This window comes from Haplochromis burtoni, unplaced genomic scaffold, assembly GCF_018398535.1.
Source record: "Haplochromis burtoni strain Fernald_Lab_line unplaced genomic scaffold, NCSU_Asbu1 Contig_258, whole genome shotgun sequence".
Lineage (NCBI taxonomy): Eukaryota > Metazoa > Chordata > Actinopteri > Cichliformes > Cichlidae > Haplochromis > Haplochromis burtoni.
Window position 1 is genome coordinate 850,046 of NW_024582619.1, and position 26,342 is coordinate 876,387.

Genomic DNA, 26,342 nt, shown 5'->3' on the forward strand with positions numbered 1-26,342 from the left:
ATAATCAGCAGCTTTGCTAGAAAAATATCTAAGACACGGCTTAAGCAAAAGTACTAAGATGTGCACCGAGTACAAACATCAAAGAATCACAAGGCTAAAAATTCCTTATTAATGGAGGTATATGTATCTGGCAATCATTAGCAACGTGCAACTGTGAAGTGTTTATGAAACACTACATTTCCATGATTCGCAGTTTTTGGCCGGCTTTGTCTTTACAGCAAGTGCAAACATGCAACACAAGACGGGAATAAATACAGTGGGGACAAATACATCTCAGATGTGTGGTGTTGTTTCTGTAGCGAGCGCCTGAATGCAAACCATTACAAATGATGGACGAGACATGGTGTAAATCAAAATACACAGTTTATTATTGCCATATTTTTGTGTCACCCCATAGGAAGAAGATCCTGGGGTTTGACTCCACCATCTGGCCCTTCTGTATGGAGTTTGCATGTTCTCCCTGTGTCTCCTGGGTTCTCTCTCTGAGTACTCTGACTTCCTCCCACAGTCCAAAGATATGCAATTAGTGGGGTTAGGTTAACTGTTGATTCTAAATTGGTCATAGATGGTTGAAGGTCTTTGTGCGTTAGTCCTGCAACAGGCTAGCGACCTGTCCAGGGTGTACCCACCTCTCACCCTATGGCAGCTGTAATAGGTTCCAGCCACCCTGAACTGGATAAGAAGATGGATGGCTATAAGGATGGAGGTTTGAGTTTTGGCCTTTGTTGATAGATTTCCTCTTTATTTCGATGCACAATGGGTGCAAACGAGACCCTTAATTGGAACAGCTGAAGAAAATGGATGGATTGATATTCTTACCGGTATGTCAGCAGTTGCATTAAGTAGAAAGATGCAAAGACAGCCAGTGATGAAGGTTGAGCAACATGACTGATATCAGTTTAACTGACCGATTGACCAACTTTGGGTCGATGCTGAATAAAGTTGTAAATGTTACATTGTTCCTCATTATTCCACAATGCTGAGTGGATTTGTAGAGGTTTAAGGGGAGATGAAAGACAAGAGTGAGAAATCGCACCTTAGACAGCCTGGATTTGTCCACCTCGTGTGGTCTGCAATGAAACTGCAAAGACATGTTTCGCAGATTTTTCGTAGCTGCATATAGAAATCTTTAGCTGAAGTCCACGTTTACCCGCTTCTTCTTCTTCTTCCTCTCTCTGTTTCTTCCTCTGTCTCTCTCTGGAAGTTAAAGGGCCAGCGGAGGCTGATTAGAATGCAGAGGACGAAGGCTCTGCTGCAAATTGAAAACATATTGATTCTCCTCATGCTTCCGGGGAGAGAGAGACAGAGGGAGAGAGACAGAGGGAGATGGGAGCAAAGGGAGAGAAAAGAAGGATAAAAGCTGGTGAAGAAACGGAGGGAGCAAGACATGCTCCCACACCACCCCCCACCCCACCATGCCTGTAGCAACTTGTGTGTCTGGTGTCTATCTCTCTCACACTCCCTCTCTGTTTCACACTCAAACAAATATGAACTGTTTCACATGGGCTACCAAGATAACATCTCACACAGGCTGAGGTCTCTGTCGCTATGGCAATCAGGTCAGGGCAAGCAGTCGTACATGACTGCATGTGTGTGTTTGCGTGTGTTTGCGTGTCTTCTACATGCGAGCGCGCGCTGTCATGTCCAGCTGTGTTGGCGAGAGGCCGCGGGATGCCAATGAGAGAGGACAGCACACAACACGTACAGATGTGCTGACTGCACAGTTTCTATGGGAACCAGACCCCACCCACCCCTCCCCTTCCCACTACCACCAACATATCCCTCCTCCTTCCATCGCTCCTCATTGCTCCTGCAAGAGCTTGACAAGCTCCTCTAATGCCTCTCACTTCGTCTTTATGCGAGTCCAAGCATTCCTGGTGGAGCTCTCACATCAGCTACAGCTCAATCTGTCTCCCCCGCTTCCCCCCAAGTGTGCATGTCAAGTGCGTGTGCATGGGTAAGAGCCTGCGTGTGTGGATATTCAGTGGACACGTGCGACAGGCTTGTCTTCTTCTTTAATCAAGAATGGGGGTGAAGGCAGGCGAAGTGTGAAGTAGGTGGTGAATATTATCAAAGAGACTGGCCCTTCTGTCATCCGCACAGAAACAACACACAAGCACAAATAACACACACATGGAGCAAACACAATTTGTGTGCACAATCGCAGACATTGCTGGCACCCTGTTGACAGGGCTTGATTTATTGTGCGTGTGTGTGTGTGTTATAACTACCAGAGCTGATCATAAACAATACCGCTGTCTGCTGAATAAAAGCTGCCATCATATGGCTGCCTGCTGCCATTGCATGTCTGATCGTTTCACACAAGTCTAGATTTCGGAATATTTGTGTGTGTGTATGTTACATACATGAGCAGCTGCTTAGAATTTCATGTTTCCGTCTGATGTTTTAAAAAAAGACACAAATCATGAAAAATTGGAAATTTTACAGCAAAGTAAAATAAACTACACCTTCCCAAAAAATTACATCTAAATTAAAGGTAATGAAAAAACTGCACATAAAAATGACACATGCTTTATGTGTGATTAAAAAATAGAAATGTCATTGACTTAAACATGCTTTTTGCCAATTTCAGATAATCTGGCAGGTTTTTTTGTTTGTTTGTTTGTTTGTTTGCCAAATCCCAAAGTTAAGTTATTGAAGTTTAAGTCCAGGTATTTTTTAAAATAAAAAGTCCATATGTGATTGCCTTTTGCAGTTTCCTGATTGACTGACTTTTGTTTCGGGGCACTTCCTGTACTTTAGCGTTTTAGCATGATATGCACTTAAGCAAACAATGCAAAACCATAGAACTATAAAATGAGCTTAGTGTAAATTTAGCTCTATGAGGATTTTTGACAAATACACAATTTTTGCAGTGTTGAATCTACACATCACCACAGTGGATTTTAAATGAAACAATCAATTGCAGATGTTCAGCATTAATTCAAGGGTCTAACAAAAGTATTGCTTTAAGAGTTTAGGAATTACATCTACTTTTTGAAACCAGGTTTTCAGAGGTTCAGATGCAACTGGCCAAACGAACATAATTTTAAATGTGATTGTTTTTTATATATATTTATATATACTTAAATAAAAATCAATCAATCAAACATCATCAGGCCAGGCCTTCACATATTTGAGGGTCTCTCTGCTTCTCTTCTGTCTTCAGTGTGTGAATGTGTGTGTGAATGGGTGGATGACAGGTTGTGTAAAGCGCTTTGGGGTCCTTAGGGACTAGTAAAGCGCTATATAAATACAGGCCATTTACCATTTACCATTCAGTGACTGTAACTCTGTTGGGTTGAGACCAAGTGACTGACTTTGACACTGAAGAATAGTCAGTTTCTTTGCCTTAAAAAACTCTTCTATTGCTTTTGCAGTATTCTTTGGGTCATTATCCATTTGAACTGTGAAACAGCATCTACATGAATCTGAGCAGAGTGTAGCCCTGTTCATAAAGCTACTTCTATGAGCAGTCAAATCATCAATAAACACTATTATTTCATGGAACAAAACCTGAACAGCCATCATCTGACAGTTAAACTGCTTGCCATGCAACAGTCATGTGGATATAATACATACATATTCAAGGTCAGGTACAACTATTAAATACAATATATTTAATATATATGGGGAATATTATAAGCTACAAGATTTGTTTTAGTTGTTGTTAAGTGTGTTTTCTGTGAGACGTAGGGGCTGTTGTGGCTCATTTGGCTGAGCACGTGGCCTACCTATGAGAAGGTTTCTTCCAGTGCATTCACTGGGGTAAATGCTTGTGTGTGAGTGTTAGATAAAACCAATGTGTGTGTAAATGATGAAATTGAACTTATAAGATAGTAGAAATTATAGAAAAGTAACTAATTAGAAATTATTATTTATTTATTTTCCCGAAATTCAGAAGAAAAAAATTAATAAATGCAGAAATGTGAATTTGAATTCCAATTCCGTCTAGTCCGCTGTCACGCAACATGCATGTCAGGGGCTTTTATTTTGAAAGGTAGGGACAGGAAGGTTTACAGGAGGTTTCCTGTAGGGGTTGGGCAGTGACAGACTGCGGTTAGAAGGTAAGTTGCAAGGAATTTACATTATAGCAACACTTTGCAATCCAGCTGAACAACTTATCAGAGAGTTTTAGTGAGTCTGCCGTGCCGTGTTGCTCTTTCACACACTCACGAGCTTCTGCCGACGCCCAGCAGCTAACAGCTAACTGTGGTTACTAGCAGTGCAATGCTAAACACAACTCACCTGCAAGTTCAAACCCTAAGCATCACAAGCGTGCAGTGTCACTGTGTAATATTTTAAACAAATATATACGTTTGGAGAACCGGCTGCAGCATTTCTACAGCCTGTTCTCTTAAACTATGGTCTGCTTTGTTGAGTGGAGCGTGTTGAATGCGAAAGTGTGGAAGTTAACAGAGACTTTCATGGTGTTTGCATGGTGTGACAAGCTGCTTCAAGTACTAACCCTTATGTAACTCTGTTTAGACACATTACAACAAAGGGGGGAAAAGCCTAAGCTTCGTGTGTCTCACCTGCTCAGGCAATGCGCATTGGTTTGCCCACAGCAGAGACACTACAGGGTGGATCCTTAAAAGCTTTGCTTTTGGTGAGTGTGCGATTTCCTCTAACACTTGGCTCATCAAGTTAGGTAAAATGAAAAAAAAAACATGCTTTGCTCTAACGTTTATTCATTTCTCTTGTCAGACAGTGCTCCTGAGCCTGTTTATGTTCCAGCTGCTGAGGACCGTGGGACTGAGGGCCTTCTCCATGGCATCTGAGACGTACACATCAGGCACACACTCTGCTGCCTTTGTCACCTGTCCTAATGACACAGTTGCTAGAGATTTAGCCAGGTGATTCAAATGGCACAATAACAGTTCTGTTTATAATATATGCACACTAGACACTTTGTTAGGTACACCTTACAACTACTCGGTTGGACCTGTTTTTTTTGGCAATAATTGAACAAGCTGCTGGAAACATTCTTCAGAGATTTTGGCCTGTGTCGACGAGATGGTTGCTGCAGAACATTCGTGCAAATTTCCTGGTCCACCACTTTCCAAAGGTGTTCTACTGGATCGATAGCTTGTGAATGTGGAGGCCTCTTGTGTACATTGAACTCACCGTCACCTGTTCAGTAAAACCATCTTGAGATGATTTGAGGTTTGTGATGCAGTTTGTTGCCATCAGGTGTCATGAAGGGTCTGAAATGGTCAGCTGCAATATTCAGGCAGGCTGTGATGTTTAAACCATGTCTTTTTGAAGCTAAGTGCTCCAGAGTATATCCCCCACACTATTAGACCACCACTAGTCTGAACCATTGATACAAGGCAGGATGGATCCTTGCACAAATGTGCACGTTCAAGTAAAAAGTCTCTGTCTTCATTAGCTGGATACAAGGACCATGAGATGTTTTTCATCTGTGCTCATTTCATTCTTTTATTCTTTCTCACAGGGGTATTGTGGAAAAGAAGCTAGCAGCTTGTGTCAACATTGTCCCAGCGATCAAATCTATGTATGTTTCACATTAGCTATTCTTTAGTATCGTGTTGCACTGAGCTTTCTTTGCCAGTGTTGTTTTTTGTAAATTATAGACTATATTTATACTGTTCTAACTAGCAGAGGTCTTCCTGCCTTTGAAGCTAGTACTTAATAACCAAAAATAATTGTGTGCTGTTCCTTCAGATATGAATGGCAGGGGAAGATTGAGGAGGACAATGAGGTGCTTCTGGTGAGTGCTTTCTGGGTATATATTGCCTAGATGCAGCTAAAATCCATTTGTATGTCTTGGGGGCAAAATGTAATGCAAGACTGTTATTATTTCAGATCCTATTATGGATATAGTTTAATTTTTTAGTGAAATATTTAAAAGAAAAAATTCCTAATTTACAGAAGTATTTAGACCCTTTGATGTGATGCTCCAAGTTGTTGTCCGATTTCTAAAGTCTTGAGTGCTCCCCACAGCAAGCAGCATCGGTAATTGTGAGATGGAAGACGTTAAGAACCACAGAGACTCTTCCAGGAGTGAAATCAGTCACAAAATCATGTTGGTACTTGGTTACAGGGGCAATCAAGACTCTGTCCCTCCAACAGAGTTTCAGAAGACCTCAGGAGAGAATTGTGAAACCTTTTGAAAGGTGGCTCAACTGAGCTCCAACAGTTAGTTTTTTGGTTTTTTTTGGTAGAGTAGTTCAATGGAAAACAATATAAGTAAATGCTATTATCTAAACTTCAACCAAATGATTTGTAAGAGCAAAACCAAAAAAGACAAACTCTAATATTTTTTGCATTTAAGTCCAAATTCTGTTACCGGTGAACACAAAGCACTGATTATTGGCTACGGTATCATCCCTGCGATGTAGCATGGTGGTGGTAGCATCATGCTCCGGGAATACTTCACAGCAAACAGGGATGGGAGATGTATCACAATCGGGGGGAGAATGAAAGCTACTAAATAAACAGAGGTCCTTGAAGTAAACCTGCTGCAGAATGGGACGTGAAGGAGGGCAATGGTTCAAAAAAGTAGTGCGAGACACTTCTAGAGTAACTTGAGGACAGAAAATTGAACCTGGAAATAAGATTATTCTATAGAAGAGCTATAGTTTTTAAGCTTAGGTTGTGACTAAATGACTGTCAATATGAGCTGTTAGTAGATAGACTCGGTCCTACTTTCTGTAGTCACTGTTAGAGGGAACAGCACTGATAACCATTCTCAGCTGTGGGCAACATTTCAGTATTTAATATAAAGGCAAGTTTCAGGATAGATCCCATTATTTGTCTGCTTACTGTGACATATTAGGTCATGGTCTCTTAGAACATGGCAAACTATATTTTAAACTGTTCAGCATGAGCTTTCTTCTTCATGAAGTTGATTAAATGGAAAGGTAGTATGTCTGAAGTCCTGTTTGACACAGTGTCTTTCCAAATCTAGATGATCAAAACAAGAAGTTCCAAGGTACCCGCTCTTGCTGAATATGTCCGGTAAGTTTGTTTTAATATTCAACACATAAAACAGATTGCACTAGAACATTGCGTTCATCATTTGCTCCATTATGTCATGATTCATGCAGTCACAGTTTTAAGTACTGGCTTTTCTCTGTTTATTTGACTCATAATGGATTGTCCTCCACAGCTCTAACCATCCCTATGAGGTGGCTGAGGTCATCAGCCTGCCTATTGACCAGGGTAACCCGCCTTACCTTAAGTGGATTGGAGACATTGTTCCTGAGTAAAGGTGGACAGTTAGATTAGTGGAAGAATTTTGGGATAATTGATGGATGTAAAAAAAATTATATAATACAAAAGTTCATTCTTTTCAAACACACCCCCGTTACAAAAAAAACCTGTCCAGATTTGTAATTATTATTACAAACTGCATTAAATGTTGGGATTAAAAACATGTTCTGAAATATTTGCAATGCTTCTTTCTCCTAGCAATGAGCTGAGGCTTGTAAATAACTGCCTTCCCTCTAGTATGTGGACCTCTAGAGGGCAGCAATGTTTTGTCCTTTTTCAAAGTTAAACTGGTGCAGAATTTAACTTTATCTCGGTGAACCCTGAAATGTTTAATGTGAACAGACATCTGTTACATCTGTTATGTCTTTAATTAATTTTGCATTGTGAAATAAAGCCAACGGTTTTTCATTGGTTTTAAGCATTTTTTTGGTGAGCACGTTATGACGGCGTGACACTTACATACATGCTACATACATATGTTAGGCACATACTATATACATGTCCATATGTTGATATTGTAGGTTACATGATTTTTTTTTTTCATACAATACCTTTTTCTTTCTTTTTTTATTTTTTAAACATTCTAGTTGGTTACAGTAAACATTTATTTAGCCTACTGTCACTACTTGGCTTTAATACTTCACCATAGCATTAAAAACATCACTGATAATACAAAGTTTTGATAGTGGAAAAAAGACTTAAACAAGACGTAAAACACCAAGATCACAATAAATGACAAAACGTCTTAATTTTTCAATGTGACTCAGTTTCTTTACACTGACTAACACTGTGTAATGCTGAAAACTATGCTGCTCATTATGCTAAAGTTAAAGGAACACTTTAATCAAAGTACAAAATAAGGTTTTAAACTTGTGGGATATTGATCTGGTTAGTTAAGCAACAGAGGGGGTTGTTCATCAGTTTCAGCTGCTTTGGTGTTAATAAAATTAACAACAGGTGCACTAAAGGGGTAACAATGAGGCAGGCACAAAAACAGGAATCTTGTCTTTGCGGACTGTTTTTCACTGGTTTTGCACCTGGAAAGTGTCAGTGTCACTACTGGTAGCATGAGGTGATACCAGGACCTAACAGAGATGCAGTCCAGCTCCTTCATGATGGCACAGTGGGTGTGGGGAGACATAACCATGGAGGGATGCACAGACCTCTACAGACTAAGCAACAGCACCCTGACTGCCTTTAGGTATCAGGATGAAATCCTTGGACCCACTGTCAGTCCCCACACTGCTGCAGTAGGTCCTGGGTTCCTCTTGCAGTGAGAGTATGCAGGCAGTTTCCTGACAGAATTAATACTCTTGACTGGTCCTATGCTTGGCAGAGCCTTTGAATTCAGTCCTCTGTAGGCTGATAATTTCCATCAATTGATATGGTATTCTTTATCTCTAACACGTTACCCAGTCCTTATCAGCTGAGATCTGATGTGCTTTCAAAGTGTTCCTTTATTTTTGAGCACTCTAAATATATAGCTTTACGAAATTAACAAAAATTGCACTTCGACTTATTAAACTCATTAAACATTCAAAGTTGAATAAAAATCACAATTAATGTAGAGATTTTTAACAACAGTCTATTTAGGTCACTAGCAAGTACATTTATTATTACACTTGTTCTTAAGCTGCGACCTAAAGCATGGTTTTAGTTAACCTTAAAAAAGAAAAGTAATTGGTTGATCTCCACACATGTACACTAATTCAGGTGAAAATGATGCACACAAGCCTGACTGAGACGCGTGTTTTCTGAAAACGGTGCTAATTATCTTTGTGGGCTGCTCTCAAAAGCCAACGCAATAAAAGTAAACAGCTGACATTTTTTCATTCCACAGTGGGTCATTAGTCATGTGGTTTCCCACTGGGGCATGATTCATTTAGTGCATTAGCCATTTCAGCACAAGAAGTTTCAGAAGTAACAGTCTGGTTCAAAATAACAGCGATACTTACAAACAGTGGTCATTCAGGCATCTTTGTGTGTTTGTTGTGTCCTTCAGGTTTCATTGTGCCTGCCGCTATAGTTTCTCATGGTTAGATTAAGTTGTTACCCTTTTATTTTGTGGCAAAACACTTGCATTATGATGCCAGACTGTTACCATAAACTGGCATTAAAACCAACTTCAAAGACGCTGTAATACAGCAGGTACCCAAATCCACTGAAAATGGGCAAATTTCTGTTACAGGTAGCTGATATCAAGCACAGAGTTTTGGTCCAGGAATTCTTCAGGTGACCTACTTCTCTTACTGGCCAAAGAGGACACTCCCTCAGCAGGATCAAAGCTTGCACCCTGGTCACGTGTACCCCTCTGTGTGACCTGTGTCCTTGAGTCCTCTTTTACTCCGTTCTGATTCCCATTCTGTGATGTCTTACAGATTTCTCTCATCTGTATAGCACCTTCTATCCCACCTATTTCCTCCTCTTCTTCATTTCTACTACTTTCTTTCCCATGCACGTGAGTGATTCCCTCACTTATTTGCTGTCGGAGAACAATGCCGCCCCACTCCTCCGTGGGCCTCTGGGCCTCGATGCCGGTTCTGTCGTTGCTGTTCACTCTGCGCGACGTGCGGCACAGCGCCTTCCTGAAGCCCCTCTTGAAGTTGTCAGACAGAAATCCGTAGAGTATGGGGTTGGCGCAGCTGTTGGCATATGAAAGAACAACAACAAAGAAGTAGAGGCCCCTGAAGTCTCCAGGCAGGACCACAAGGAGGTTGAGAATGTTGAGAACATAGAACGGCAGCCAGCAGAAGATGAACACCGCCACAACAACAACTACCATCCGGGTGATTTTACGCTCTGACTTCTTGCGTCTGGAGGATGTGGCCTGTGCCCGTTTTCCAACACTTCTTACCTTTAAAGGAGAGGAAAGCAAATACCCTCAATTTAAAAACAGGTTAATGAGAAAGTCTGTCCAAAATGTATGCAGGCTCAAATGAAACTGATAACACAAATTTTTGCAGACACAGATGTTTCTTTTACAGAAAGAAAGAGACTAGTGTACCAGATTAATCCTGTTTTCTGGCCTGTCCGAGGTCTACCCCGCCCTTTGCCTAATGACAGCTGGGATAGGCTTCAGCCTCCTTAATGACCCAGTAGTTAAAAAGATGGATGGATAGATGGAGGAATGGATGGATGAATAGATGGATGGATTTCCTGAAATAGAAAAGTCACTGAAATAACGTCAACTGTCAAACAGTACACAACTATGACAAACAGACAACACTATCTGAGATCCTGCTGGTGGTTAGAGAGGATAAATGGTAAATGGCCTGTATTTGTATAGTGCTTTACTAGTCCCTAAGGACCCCAAAGCGCTTTACACATTCAGTCATCCACCCATTCACACACACTGGTGATGGCAAGCCACAGCCACCCTGGGGCGCACTGACAGAGGCGAGGCTGCCGGACACTGGCGCCACCGGGCCCTCTGACCAGTAGGCAATGGGTGAAGTGTCTTGCCCAAAGACACAACGACTGAGACTGTCCAAGCCGGGGCTCAAACCGGAAACCTTACGGCGAACTCCCAACTCTTGAGACACGATCGCCCCATATACATGATTCTGTTTGTTGTTTAAACATATTTATAGAGTTAAGAGTTCAGATTGCTGGAAGAACAACATTCACGCTGTCTGATTGCTGTTTTTCTCCCAAAATGTAGAAACACCTGCTAACGTGTGGGACTAATAAAGGTTATCTTATCTTAACCATGGCACACTCTGCTTTTCCATTAGGTCTGTGCAAATACTACTTAAGTACACTCATCCTCCTGTGCCATTAGTGATATTAACAGAGTGTAGTCCATTTACGTTGGGCTTCAGCATCTACGCACATGTTGGCAGATTTTCTGAGTAATGTAAGTTTAGGGGGACGTCACTGTGGAGAGGAGTGAGGTTCTTTTTTTTAAACAAAAATAACCGAGACAGAGTTTTAGTGTGGAAGGAGCCATTATGTTCCCAAAGTTCATTTATGTTTCCCACAGATGCAGCAACATGATTCACAATGAGTCAACATGAGCAATGTTAATCATGACTGCAAAAAGATTAGCAACTGTGAAAGTGGAAGATGAAAAGTTATAACCTTGTTTACATATAAACAAGTTACAGTAACAGTGTATACACACACTCATGCAGATACCGATCAGGCATAACATTATGACCACAGGCCACAGGTCCCCCTTTTGATACCAAAACATCCCTGAAGCATGGACTCCACTGGAGCCCTGAAGGTGTGCTGTATCTGCAACAAGATTCTAGCAACAGATCCTTTAAGTTCTGGAAGTTGCGAGGTGGGGCCTCGGAGCGTCTCAACCTTAAACATGTTGTTGTACTCCTCAAACCAGTCCTGAAACATGTTTGCTTTGCTGAAAGACGGCACAGCTTTAGAGGCCATGTATTTCTGTTGCTCCGTGGTTCAGTTCTGATGCTCATGTGCCCATTTTCGGTGCTTTCATGAATGGACAGAGGTCAGCACGGGCACCCTGACTGGTCTGCAGCTATGCTGCCTCATGCGCTGCACATGTCCCTGTTGCTGGTTCACCACTGCTCCTTCCTTGGACCACTTTTGATAGATACTACTGCAAGCTGGGAACCCCCCACAAGAGCTGCAGTTTGGAGATGATCCAGCCATCACAATATTAATATTATTAATATTGCAGACTCACTCAAATCCCTGTGCTTGCCCATTTTTCTGCTTCTAACTCATAAACTTTGACTACAAAATGTTCAGTTGCTCTGTAATATATCCCACCCACTAACAGGTGCCCCGATAAAGAAATAATCAGTGTTATTCACTTCACCTATCAGTGATCATAATATTAAGCCTCATTGGTGTATACTGTTAAAATTAGATACTCATGTTAAGCATGGCCCAAATTTGTAAACCTTGTGGCCAATGCATGTGCAAGTAAGCGCTGTGCACAGTGAGGTTTAGGACAGTGTTTACTGCTTGTTTATCTGTGTAATATGTGGGGACATCGTTAATATGGTCATCTCATGCTCACAGCTCTGGCTGTGAACACAGCCACCGCCTGCTTTTTCAACCTGTTTATAATGAACAGAAGAAAGCTGGCTTAAAGTGAGGATGGCTGTTATAACCCTAGCAGGCTCCCACGTTCAGCTGCCGCCCATTTCTCCTGAGGAGCCAGTGTATAGCTGGATACAAGCTTGTGGAGAGCTCCTCGGTGTACGCCAGTGTCAGTACTGTGGTGACCTTAGGTGTTTGTTTCCCAGCCTGCAGAGGCTTGTGTAGTGATGTGCTTTGACGTATTTGACGATGAGTTTAGCGCTGTGTTTGAGCTAGTAGTGAGCAGCCAGTGCCCTATGTGAGAGTGAAGTTTTTCTTTGATTAACCATTTCTTGTCTTTTCAGCAGATTCTAGTCTGTTGACATCCTTTGTTGGAGTGATATAACAGTATAGTTGACTCGTTATCTGTCCCCTGAGCTTATCATTGTTAATCCCCTCATCCCCTAGGCCTTTCCTGAGGGTGTAAGAGTGGCCTTAAAGGAAATGGCTTTTTTTAGACAGTGGATGAACAGTTAATTGTCAATCAAGTACATCAACATTAGTTGACTGAAGCCACAATACTCTTAAAACAGTTTGCAGCCTCATACTTCCTCCTTTATCTTAAAAACTCAAATTATTTCAGTGTTACTCTAAAAGTCATACCTTGATGACGATCAGCAGGTAGCACAAGCAGATGACCAGCAGGGGGCAGAAGAATCCAACAGTGCACGTGTAGACAATAAACGATGTCTTCCACACTTCTGCTGGTTCAGGCCACACGATGCTGCAGTTCCCATCATCCTTCAGCACATCCGCGAACACCACTACCGGCAGCACCACCACAAAGGACCCCGCCCAAACGGTGCCACTGATAGCCTTAGCCACGTGGGGGCGCCGCCACCAAGAAGAGCGGATGGGATGCACCACAGCCAGGTATCGGTCCACTGACATCACAGTTAGACAAAAGATGCTGGTAAACTGGTTGATGGCATCCACTGTCATAACCACTCGGCACATCAGAGAGCCGAAAGGCCACGAGAGCAAAGCGTTCTGTACCGCCAAGAAGGGTAGGCCCAGCATGAAAAGCTCATCTGCAATGGCTAGATTGAGGATGTAGATGTTTGTGACTGACTCGTGTTTTGTGTAGTTGACGACAACATGGATGACCAGAGTGTTTCCCACCAAGCCAACGACACAAACGATGCCATAAATGAGTGGGATGAAGATTCCAGCCAAGCCAGGGAGGGATCCTGGTTTACTTTTGGTGCAATTTTGACAGGACCTGTTAAGGAGAAACGAAGTGTCATCTTGGTTGAAGCTGTGAAGCGGTTCGGAGGGAGTAGAAAGGAGCAGGAAATGAGAGTAGGAGGGGGCAGAGGTGTTGCTCCAGGTAGCTGTAGGGACTTCCTGAGGCAGCAAAGCAAACTGGACGAGCTCCATCGAGGCGTTAACGACTATCAGGCAATAGTTGTTGGTAAGCTCACATCAGTAGAAGATCAGCAGCCCTACAGAAAGCAAAGTTAATTAATTTAGCACACTTCATGTGGACATGAAATATAAAGCAATTAATGCATTAAAGGTGTATTCTAACATTTTGGAGATGTCCAGTTAATCAACTCTTCCAACAAATCAGCCGTGTTGGTTGTTCGTCCACTGAAATGTGTCTGTAAAGCTATAAAGTTTCTTCTGGGACCTTTTCTGATTTCTGTTTACAGTTTCTGTTCGAGCAGATCTGTTGTTGGAGAAAATGCTTCATCCTTTGTAGCATCCTTTACATCAGGGGTCCCCAATCCCAGTCCACGAGGGCCGGTGTCCCTGCAGGTTTTAGATGTGTCCTTGATCCATCACAGCTGATTTAAATGGATAAATTACCTTCTTAACATGTCTTGAAGTTCTCCAGAGGCCTGGTAATGAACTAATCATGTGATTCAGGTGTGTTGACCCAGGGTGAGATCTAAAACCTGCAGGGTCACCGGCCACCGTGGACTGGGATTGGGGACCCCTGCTTTACATGGTGGAATAGACACAGCACACAGTTTGCATGCAATTATACACACTGCAGCAAACTTGTTGCTTAACTTTAAAATATAAATATAGTACATAATAATAGTTTTTGTCAAAGTATAGAATTTATGTAAAACCCTTAGGAGTAAGAAAGGTGCTAGGTGTTATTTATCTTAGATTAGCACCTGGATTATCGTTAATGTAACGTTAATCCAGGTCCATGAAACGTCAACTAAACTGCATTATAATTGTGTTTTAGAGTTTTAGAGGAAACATCTAGGCTGACTGTGTAAAGGTAACAGATTTCCCATCACGTCTTAGATTGTTCTTTGCTAGTATGGACTTTGAATTTTTATTGGATAGACAGCAACTTGGGAAGTCTTGTTACCTTGAGGTTGCCTGGAGACAGCCGGCACTCAAGTGCTGTATTGTTCTTGGTTTCAAGTGGGCAGGAGACTTTTGCTGCATGTTTAGTGTTTATGTCTTCTCTGTAAAACTCACAAGTGACATTTTTTTGCATCTAGACAACAATACTATATAACTAGCTAATGTGAGCTTTAGGGGTATTTAAATGTTTTAACAGGCTTCTGTCAAAAATAGACGTGCAAGCACTATTACATTTTTCATCTGACTATTGGCAAGAGAATGCGTGAGCCAGTTTAATAAAATATAAAACTGTGTCTCTAAAAGATATGTAGCAAAGAAAGATAAAACATAGAAAACAATGGCATACACAGCAGTAAGAGAGAATGAACAGGCAACGACATGTATTGACAAAGACACACTTTTCTATGTACACATAACGTTGACTGCTGCTGATGTTGGACAACACCTAAAAGTTTCAAAAGTTTGGCCATATCTGCCCAGTGGCTTGATGAATACTAAGCTATTAATAAACATAACAACCTTCCTTCCGTCACAACAAAGCAAGCGAGCACCAGAACACAGACATAAGGTATTTAGTTTTATTAGTACGAGACTTGTTTATGAAGCCATCCCAGCTTCTTAATCACCACTGTTCCACACACAGGCACACCCTCATCCCTCACAGCGATGGTTAATAATTGGTGGAACAAAATGCACTGACCTATGGGGGGAAAAATAGCAGAGGCATATCTTCTGCGACCTCAACTGAGTAAAGTACATTAATGCAGATGTGAAGATGAGCGGAAGAGCGGGGAAGGTAAGGTGAATTATATACACCACTAAAGAATCCCCCAGAGACAGTTACTTTAGATTAAAATAAGTACAAATATTGGCAGCACACAGGAAATGTACACACTTTGAAGCATGACTGAATTCTCTTTCAGTGTTTGGAGATTTTTTTTTTGCTTTGCTTTAATTACATTTCATTCATTACAACCTAAAGGGCACCAGTACCACCAGTGGAGAATAAGACCACAGTGTTCACTGGTCAAACACGTGATCAAATCATGGTGAATGTCAATCCTTATGTACAGTTTTTAGACCAAACCTAAGAGCCATCCATAGGTCATGACCTCAGTTACTAAATGTGAATGCCAGAGGATGGTATATGCTGTGGATCTCAACTGCTTAATGCTGCTACTGCTTTTATGAAGCAACAGGGTAAAGACAAGAAGTCGATAAATATAGAAATATTAACTTGTACCTAATATCGAATTACACTTATACTTGGGGTTATTTAGGCTTTTAAAACCTCATGTTTAAATCAGAAATTATTCAAATGAAAGAAGGCTAAGATGGATTTTTTTCTAATGTGTGCACATTGTGTAAGGAGTCTTTAGTGAAGAGATCCTATTGTGACATCATCATATAAGGGAGTAGTGATATATTGAGCTGTACTGGAAAAATCCCCTGGAGGGAGTCTAGACGGTGGTGATAGCAGCGCAGGGGTGAAGGATGATGCTGGAGATCTGGATGGATGTGATGTGGAGCATGACAAATGGTGAGATTAATGGATGGACCTGAGGACAGAGGTCCTGATTAAAAGTGGGGATGAATGGGGTGGAGGAGTTTTCCATCAATCTGACAAGGAAATGACCACAGACAGCAGCAGAGGCTTAGACATTTTTTAAATGACCACAGTGCAAAAAATTGGATAAGAGACAGAAACTATGATAAACACAGAGAGGAACATCATCAGTCAGTCGCCTTTATAAACTAGGTGCTGTGTGAGAGGGAACATGAATGGGTGGTATAAACGTGAGACAGTCTTCTTGACTAACCTTTGACAGGCTTCGTATCACAAACAGTGCTGTGATTGTGAATATGGAGTTGTACAACGTTCAGGTGTCACACTGTACAAAGACACGGAGCTAAAATGGTTCAACAGATTAAATCGAGGCACCAATTATTTCTCTGGCCTCAGTCATTGATTTTTTTTTCCAGTCAGCGAACTTGAGTGACGTATAAAGTCTCTATAAGTCCTTTTCAATAAAGCGTATCAGGAGTACACAAAAGAAAAGAATGTTGTAATGCAGTAAAAGTGGTTCAGCAAAATATTAAAAATCAGCTGAGGCACAAGAGCCAGTGTTCACTCTTAAATCCTGTCTCCATAAATAAAAAATATAAAAAAATTATCGTTCTGTTTTTTATGGTTCCAACATTTATTAAAAAAACAGTTTTGGCTAGATAATGAACAAATAGTAGGAAACCAAAACCTTTCTGTGGTTACACATTGTGACTATTTGGAGTGCATTCTCTTTGTAATCCAACCTTGTGGCTAGTATGTGCATCATTTATTAAGCTTAAAAAAATCCACAATTACCTTTAAGTTCTGTCCTTGTCTCTCTATGCTCCCTTTTCCTCCTTCTCTTTCCTCTCATTCAGCAGCCAGTCACAGCACAAGGCTGCCCCTTCCTGAGCCTGGTTCTGCCACATGTTGCCTCTTATTAAAATGAGTTCTTCCTCCCCTCTGTTGCCATGTGGTTGCTCACAGTGAATTGCTGGGTTTTTCTCTATGATATTGTAGGATCTTTATCTTGTGATAGAAAGCGCCTTGAGGCAACTGTGGCTGTGAATTGGCACTATAATAATAAAATGGAATTGAACATATAAAAACTATAGTAATGCAATTCACATCCATGGTTAGTGAAGACAAATGATTTTCTAACATATCACAGGCTTCACATCACTGTCATAACGAGAATATCTGTTAATTAATATATAAAAGGGGAAATAAGATGTTTAATGGTTCCATAACACAAACTGGAGTGGTTGCAGGTATCTTTTGTTTTTTTTTACTCACACCATACATTAGATAGTCACTGAATGTCCCACTGAGATGTGAACAGTCAGCAAGGCTAACCTAATCACACACACACTCCCCTACACTCTCCTCATTTTGCCTTTGCTATTGCCTCCCACCCTAATCTCTGATAAACACAATAAGAGCAGACTGACAATTTTTCTTCCTGAAGTGCATCACTTCTCTTGTCTGCCATTGCACGAGCAGCTCTGTGAAAACCCTCCCAGGAGGTGTTGCTATGGTAACATAAGGTCAAGACAAGGCTTAAAGGTCCCTGCATGGAGCAAATTGACGAGATAAGTGAGAGTCTGAATGACTGCTGATTGAAGAGTCCTTGCATTTACATTCAAATACAAAGAGTATTGTGTGTGAGAGGCCAGGTGTGTGACAAATGCATTTGTGCATGTGTGTACACAAAACCTGCCCTCTGTGCATCTGCAGAGTGAAGATAATATAGTCTTAGAGATCTCAGGGTAAATTTATGTTAACTGGTTGTTATTTAAAGTCTGATGCTAGCTGAAGTGATGATTACAATTCTAAATGTTCACTTGTTTGCTATACATATCTATATTTATGTGCCATTTGTGGCATAGAATGGAATATGTATAGTTTTCAAAGCAAATCTTAAAATAATAGGTTCAACACAAAATATGATTGAGCTGCTGGTTTGGCAAATTTTGCATAGTCTGTTCTGTCCTAATACAGACATTCGGAGAAACAGAAGCTAGAAAGTTTGTTAAAAATAGGAAGGTACTTACTTTTTTATTATTTCACATCTCAAGGATTACTCTATCATTCTGGCAAACAAGGTTATACAGTCATATGGCTTACTAATTCAGTGTTCTGGTTCACTTTCCCTACTTTTTACCTCATTTTGTGGCTGCGGCAGGGAAAAGCAAATGCCAAGCATACAAATTTGAATATCAAACACATTTGGAAAAGACTCAAGACTGGATCGAGAGCGTGAAACGGTAATCTTCTGTGGTTTTGTAACCTTATCATTCTGTGCGAGCAGGAAAAAACTTAAATGACGTTGAAGCTGTGCTGAAAAAAATAAATATAGAAAAAAATCTCATGTGTAACTGAAATATGTATTTTGCCTGATCATTAAACTTTAATGGTAACTTACTGGTTGTCATTTACAGTAATTTAACTATTAATAATAAGTGAATGCCATATGCCACATATGAGACTGAATAAAAAAATATAATATATATTAATTTTACAAAGTGACACAATGAAAAAGAATAAAAAATTTAATTTAAAACCTTGATTTGCAGTTTTTTTTTGTTTTTTTAAATTAATGAATTGAATGTAAATATATTTAAATAACTGAAAAAAGTCTAGAAAAAAACTCTGTTTAAGTGAGACAGCACAGGGTTTACAAATGAACTGGTGAAATTGTACCTATTTGCTGAGGCAGTACAATGAGAGGCCTGGGTGGGGTGACTGCAGCTCCGGAGGTAGAGGAGGTCACCTACTGATCGGAAGGTTGGTGGTTCGATCCCTGGCTCATGTATCCTTGGGCAAGATACTAACCCCAGGTTGCTCTCGATGCATCCATCGGATTATGAATGTGTGTGAATGTCGATAGAAAGCACTCAGTTTAGAGACCGTGCTTGTGAGATTGGGTGATTGTGGCATGTTGTATAGAGCGCTTTGAGTACTCCGGGAGAGTAGAAAAGTGAAAGCTATATAAGAATCAGTCCATTTGTACAGTATAATGTGAGGCAACAGCAGCAGTTCATAACCTACCGAAATTATGCAACGCTTTCAAACTGTCGGTGGTCTAAGCAGCAGTCCTTTCTATCCACTTGTTCACTACACACTTTAACGACATTACAGTTCAATGTGTTTTTTCTTAATCTCATCAGTCCTATGTTTTCCTGTGCTGGCTTGAACACCTTTAGGCTTTCACGTCAGAGACTTTCTCACTGCTCTAATTCAACTCTGACTAAACTCAATGCTGCAAACTCAGTTTGTGATTACCAACAAATGCATGTCACTTTGTTCCTCATGAATCAGTAGAAAATAAAATCCACTTTCACTGAAGCCTCAGTGTATTTCAGCATAGGCTTTACAGTTAGCCTTTGAATTAGCTGAAGCCAAGATGTCATCTTGAGATTTTCAGAGCCTTTTCCAGAGGAAAGACTATTATACTGAGTCATGCACCACCTCAGCAGTTATTGTCCCTCGAAGGAATTCACTGAAGGTGTGTGTACTCATAACTGGATGCCACGGCTGACACTGCAGGACAACACACTTCTCTACTCCCATATCGATCATTCCAGCTGTTCATCCACAACATCACTGAATCCCAAATTCAGTTATTTCCATAATGATGCTTGCTCATAACTGCAAAGCGACACTAGCAGTATTGTACTTAGAGATTAGCTGGTGAAGCGACAATTGCTTGGCACATAATAACCCTGGATACTATTGTTATGGTTTCTGCTAATGAAAATAGCTTGCACCTGCTGTGAGCTTCAGCTGTTGTGTCTTTCAAAGGAACAAGCTGAAAACTTTAAAAAATCCACATTCATGCTGACAGCGGTTTGGTGCACGATGCTTTAATAAACACTTTTAACATCAGTTTCCATGTTTTTTTTTAATGTTTTTGTTTTTTTCCTATCACCATTACGTGTTGTACAACCATCAATTTGGCTTTAACCTCTCATATTTCTGGTGTGATTAACCACTCATAAAGACAAAAGAGAGCATAAGAGATGGAAAAGAGATGTCCTTGAATAAATTTCAATAGTTGAATTATTGGAAAGCATTTATACAAACATTAATGGTGACTCTCTTTATAAGAGGCCTGGTGATGATTACATGGTTGATACTGGTGGTAAATACATGTTTCCTCCTCACTGAAAACTCTGTTGACGCCTGCGTAATACCTCGTAATTGTTCAATCCACAGCTTGGAACAAACAACCTCCTGATGCAATCTAGAGGCCACAAGGTACCCATTAACACAGACGCCTGTCTGGCAACTGTTTCGTTGGGGAAGTGAATGCCTGCTGATTGCCCAAAGGGCCGCTCATTATTGTTACATTCACTAAGTGCATTTTAGGGCATTTCTATTGTTTCTTTTAATGTCAGTCTGGTCTTTTCTTTTTTTGCCACCCTTATTCCTAGCATATAAAAAATAGGACAGGAAAAAGCAAAGACTGCAAAGGCTGCAGAGGGTATCTCATAAAGGGTCATGGGAAATGGGGAAGAGTAACCATCACTCACTGCACAAAATAGATTTCAAAGCCTTACTTATCAAGCTGTCATTAAGAAGGTGCCAAGGAATTGCAGCACAAATTATATACATTTATGTGCATCTGTTCATTTATTTCATATGGTTTATAATGTTAGTTATAATTGTGGATACAACTGATCATCACACGACGATGATGCTGCACAAAATCATCACTTGAATTCCTTGCTGCGATGCTTTGAGCTTGGACATGAACACACCTAAGTATATGTACACTTCGTGTAGACAAAACATTTAGAGACTGGAGCTTGAAACACACTCCTGCATCTGTGAATTTGCATTATATGCCAATAAAATACAACAATAATGCTAATGACACACACATTTAAAAAAAAGCTTACCAAAGTCAGTACATTCTAGGTTGGCAGCAGTCTCCAGGGTTAGGGTAGCTAAAGCTGCTAGCAAATGCTAGGTAACGCCTCAGCTAGTTAAAAATCACTGAACATGTTTGTGCTCTTTTGGACCCTTTTAACGAGTTTATCTGGCAAATTATATGTCTTCTGTCACAAAAAGGTCTGTGACTTAAATTGTAATACTGTATGAATATGCTTCAGTCTATGTATGCAAGTTGCTAATCAAGATAAACCACATTAGCTGCTAACTAGCTGCTAGCACTACAGCCTCTCATCCAAATATGGCCATTGTTTACTTCCAAAGAAAAACAATGGTGACAGCCAAAATGCCAAACTTGGAGCTTCAAAGCAGTAGTCCACAAAAGAGTATGTGCTCTTGTTGTGATTGGGTCCAAATTTTATGTAGAGTGTTTGACTTTAGGTAACATTTAAATAGTGATAATATTATCAGTGTGAAATATTGTACTTTTTGTTTACTAAATTTAGCCTATTCAATATCTACAGTTACTAAAGCCCCATCTTTGCAAGATAGACCAGTAAACATTTGTAAGTTACTTTAGCCCAAAGTACAAAGATCCTAAGCTTGTATTTTCACAAAAACACATATATGCTTTCAGCAAAGCAAATATTTGCACAATAAATATTCATTTGTGATATTTCTTTGGGGAAAATAGTGGGTTTATGATGTGTGTACACTGTTTACGACATGTAATACACAGTAATGTTCTTTTTTTTTTTTTAAAGCAATTTCACTCGAAGCAGGAGAGCATAGATTGAGCAGAGATACACCATCAGCTAATTGGCTATCCATTAGTCCTACTCCCTCAGGGAATCTACTTCCTCTGTTGCGGTTTAATTAACAGATTTGGACTGGATCCAGTCACCTCCACACCGCTGCCCGCCTCCACACTTTTTATTACAAAGCTGACAAGTGCTCACAGATTGCACAGAGTGTGATCAATAATCTTACAAGCATGTCATGTGGATCAAAGGTCTGCAAATGCAAACATGGTCACAGAATGGTTTTGGTTGTATTTCAGTTTTTCCGAACGACATATATGGATGGACTTATCTATGGATAGATAAACACACAGGGAGGTGTTCGTGTGCACACATGAGTCATTTGGCCCTAAGGCAGTGACTGAAGTTAAAAAACACAGGAGACTCTGCAGCACCCACAGTGTCACACTGCTTGTGGAGGGTAGATTTTTGGGAAGGTATACAGGAATTTGTGGGGGGTGCATTAATGCTTACATGCATTGCCACAGTTCTGCTAAAACCAATATCAGCAACACTTTTATCCTCTTCCTACACAGCGTGCAGGACACATGCAGTTTATGAAAAAAAAAAAACGTACCACAGGTGAACAGACGAGAATGAAAAGCTTTAAAAGCTAAAGAGTGGTGACCAATTAAATTAAAAGCTCTGTTTCCTCGGACAGTGAAAGAAAGAGAAAACAAAGGGTCACGTAGAGGTTAATTATTTTTTACCTGTTTCACAGCAGTCCATTAATTCAAGCAGCAGGGCTTCAATAACAGTGTTCTAAACCTTATCAGTGATAGTGGAGCAGATTTCATATTCCTTCCTCTTCTTTCCTCTTTCTTTTATTTCCTCTCTACCCTGTTGTTGTTTTCCCCTCATCTCTTCTTCTATCTCCTACACTGCATGTCACCCTTCTTCATCTCACTTGGTTTCTCCTCATCTCTTCTCTCGTGACTCCTATTCCTCTTAATTCTACATTTTTTGTTTTTAGTTTGAGTTCAATTTCTATTCCAGTCCCCTTTTTGTATGTGTGACCCTTTAGAGCAAATCAAGGCCTCCACTTCCACCTGTATCGTTTTTAAAAGCCACATACACAAAAATCCTCATTTTTACAGTAATTCCAGGAGTTCTGTATCAGCAGCAGACAGATGAGCACCGTGACTGATGATGTTTTTGGCTTGCTGCACCTCCAGAGACACAGCGCGAAATATATCTCACATTAATAAAGAGTATTAGAGATTAAAATAAATCCCACCAATACACAGCAACAACTAGGACAAAACAGAAAGACACGAGCAACACACAAAGCACAGGCTGCTAAAGTGAACCTAAACACGGACACCAGCCACCTTCACCTGATGTATTTACATGTAAGCACGAGTTTATGGCTGTGTGCTGTCCGCTATCACAGGTGAATTCTGCAAATAAAAATGTATCCAGCTGACGGCAATGGCTGCTTTTGTTTGGACGAGCCAACAAGTTTATGTTACTAAGTAAGACAAACTTAACGACGCTTCATTTTCACAGGCTTGTGTTAGCGGCAGTGTGGATTAAAAAGGCTGTCCTGCACACTCTAAACAGAGACTAAAGACATGACGAAGGGAAAAAAATACTTACAACTATCCGCTCACTGTGTTTCACCGGTCTGCACTTCAGCTGAGAACAGACTCACTCGGAGCCGTGAACAGCGGAGACTGTCTCAGAGCTCTGAGAGCTGAGGGGGTTTGTAAGAACAGCCTCCACCTACAATACCCACGCGCGCACACACGCGCCCGTGTTTCTTTTTTTTCTTTCCTTCTGTTTTTTGTTGGAATTTCGAGGACCCTGCAGACCCGACGTATTAGCAACTCTCTTAACCAATAGAAACCACAACCCTAGTTCTAGAAACAGTTTTAGATGTTTTATATATACATTATATTATAATGGTTATGCTCGGCTTAATCGCATCCTGTATTATCCTCTCTCGTAGCTGAGAGCAAATGTTGTGGAAATCTGAAATAAATCAGGTTTTCTCTGCGACTTTAATTTGACTTTGCATTGGTTCAAATTACCAGCAGGTCCATGCGCTTTTTTACAAAGCACCTCCAATATTTACACATCACTGCCACGATCATACAATACGGTCAGAACACTGTGTGCGAAAGATAACTGATGCATGAGCGTGTGGTATACCTGAAAGATTATTCTTTGCCCTCATAACACAAAACAATACTTTAATCCAGCTGAAATAAATAAAATCTGTTTATTTATTCAAATTATTAGGAAGATATGCTCATAATAAATTGAATACATACCAATCAAGTACATTTCTTTTGGCCAGATTCCATTAAACTTTTTTCATGGACTTAAAAAAACAAAGACACAGAAAGTTGACATGTAATTAAATTAAAATCAGCATTTTGAGCATAAATATTTTCTGAGTGCATGAAGACAGAATGACAAAACATGGAGCCTTTCACTGAGTCAGGTCAGCTTCACACAGTCTTAAAATTTCCCATTACACTAATCAGTTGTTAATACCTTTGCGGGGAGTGCACAAATGAACAAACAGCTAAGCACCTGAATCTCTGGAGCCATTACTCATAGCAGCAGCTTTGGAAAACCATCACTTTATGCTTTTTAAACAAGTGCCATTAACATGGGTTCATTTTTTACTTTTTGTGCACTTAAATTTGAGTCCTCAAGACAAATTGGCGGTAAGAAGTACTGTATAACAAAGTACAGGGATAGTGCAATCACAGTGTCACATATTTTACACAAAGCAATTTTAAAATGCTGTGTTTGTTTAGACATTTAATTCTGATTCAGAAATGCAAACAAAGTGTTCAAAAATAGAGATTCATACGAACATAGCAGGCACTTTGCTTTGCTCTCTCGTCTTTCTGCCTCTGTGAATAGCTGTAAGTAAAAATGGAGGGGCCATTGACTAACAGTCCATGTTCAGACCAGACTTTAACTGAACGAGGCAGTCACTTTACGACCGTCAGCCAGTGCATTTCACCTTCCTCCTTAGCAATAACTAAGGCAAAAATGCAGTTCAACCCAAGGCATAGTGAGAATGGGCTTCATGAACATGGCTGAAGCAAATGTCATGTTCACAGTATGAGATATGCTGAGTGGTGCATAAGTAGTTTGGGTCTCCTTAGAGAGTACTCTGAAGGTGTGCCTGCATGTGTGTGTTCTTCTATTGTCTGTCATTCCAGCACACAGTTCCAACATTGTTACTTTTCAAGCACCTACACCTGTGCGGCAGACTCACACCCAAGCTCCTGCAGTGGGAACTCTAACCTTTAGTACGTGTGTCCCCACTCAGCCAGGTGAGATATAGCAGAACAATTCAGAGTCTGACAGTAAGGGTGAAGACGAGCCTGACTGTTGGTCTGCTCCAAACAAGCCCATAAGCAAGCTTTGAAATATTATGTTACAAAATTGTGAAACTGGGACATGAAATTTGATTTGAAAATGAAATTCATCCTGATCAGGAGCTGTTATGATCTAAATGGTGTTCTAGATCCAGTAAGCAAACAGGAAGAGCTGCAATGTGTGTGCTTTTTCATTAATGAATAAATAATACAAAGCTATAGTGCAGACTACAGCGCCATCCAGCTGGTGTTCGCTCTCTCTGCGGTAGAGTATCACTTCCTGTTCCAACACATAGTGGTGTTTTTGTGTAGCTTATCTGCACAGCAGTTTAATTATAACCTTATAGATAATGTCTTATTTCATAGGGTTAGGGTTAATCGTCCTGCTTGACAATGACGTGCCCAAAGTGAATTGACTATTTCGCTTTGGACGTCTGCTTTCAGCACCTGACGGCATGTTCGGGTGAATGAGCCGCGCTTTGTGTTTACATCTTTTTGCGGATTCTGTTTACACATTCAAAATAAAGAGAGAGAAGTTTGTTTGTTTTTTGTTTCTTTAACTTTCATCAAAGTCAGAAGTATGCATACACTTCCTTATTATTTGGTAAAATTGCCCCAAAACTGTTTCACTTGGGCCACACGCTTCAGGTGTCCTTCCACAAGCTTTCTGCAACAGTTTGCTGGAATCTTGGCCCACTGCTCTTGACAGAACTGGTGTAACTGGGTCAGGTTTGTAGGTCTCCTTCCTGAGCGGTATGATGGTTGTACATTCCTGTACTTTTTATTCTCTCGTATTATTGTCTGAATGGATGAATGTGGGACCTTCAGGCATCTGAAAATTGCACCTAAAGATGAGCCACACTTGTGGAGTCTACAATTCATTTCCTGATGTCTTGGTTGATTTTCCTATGATGTCAAAGAAAGAGGCTCTGTGTTTGGGGGTGTGGTTTTACATGCATCCACAAGTGTGCCACAAATGAACTCAAATGGACTTAATTAACCGATCGAATCATCTTAAGCTCAAAATAGAAAATATCTGGAGTTTAGCTTTTGTTTAAAGACACTTGCTTTTACTTTACTTGAGAGATACTGACCTCAACAAACAGCTTGGGTTCTTCAACT

The 26,342-nt window shown here is 40.5% G+C and overlaps 2 protein-coding genes across 3 annotated transcripts; one reads left to right on the forward strand and one right to left on the reverse strand.

The window, feature by feature from the left end:
* The first annotated feature begins 3,982 nt into the window (after positions 1 to 3,982).
* On the forward strand, positions 3,983 to 7,652 carry LOC102299741 (protein CutA homolog). 2 transcript variants are annotated; one of them, XM_005939413.2, is made up of 7 exons: positions 3,983 to 4,067; positions 4,489 to 4,609; positions 4,708 to 4,856; positions 5,459 to 5,518; positions 5,689 to 5,734; positions 6,935 to 6,984; positions 7,136 to 7,652. In XM_005939413.2, the coding sequence occupies exons 2-7, from the start codon at positions 4,547 to 4,549 to the stop codon at positions 7,233 to 7,235; spliced, it is 468 nt and encodes a 155-aa protein (XP_005939475.1). In that variant the 5' UTR covers positions 3,983 to 4,067; positions 4,489 to 4,546; the 3' UTR covers positions 7,236 to 7,652. The 2 variants fall into 2 exon arrangements, with proteins under 2 accessions (XP_005939475.1, XP_005939476.1); XM_005939414.3 differs by having other exon boundaries at positions 4,009 to 4,067; positions 4,544 to 4,609.
* Positions 7,653 to 7,736: 84 nt separating this feature from the next.
* On the reverse strand, positions 7,737 to 23,565 carry LOC102300655 (somatostatin receptor type 5). Its single transcript, XM_005939417.2, has 3 exons — positions 23,476 to 23,565; positions 12,907 to 13,748; positions 7,737 to 10,093 (listed from the first exon to the last, which is right to left on the reverse strand). The coding sequence occupies exons 2-3, from the start codon at positions 13,681 to 13,683 to the stop codon at positions 9,422 to 9,424; spliced, it is 1,449 nt and encodes a 482-aa protein (XP_005939479.1). The 5' UTR covers positions 13,684 to 13,748; positions 23,476 to 23,565; the 3' UTR covers positions 7,737 to 9,421.
* Between the last annotated feature and the right edge of the window lie 2,777 nt (positions 23,566 to 26,342).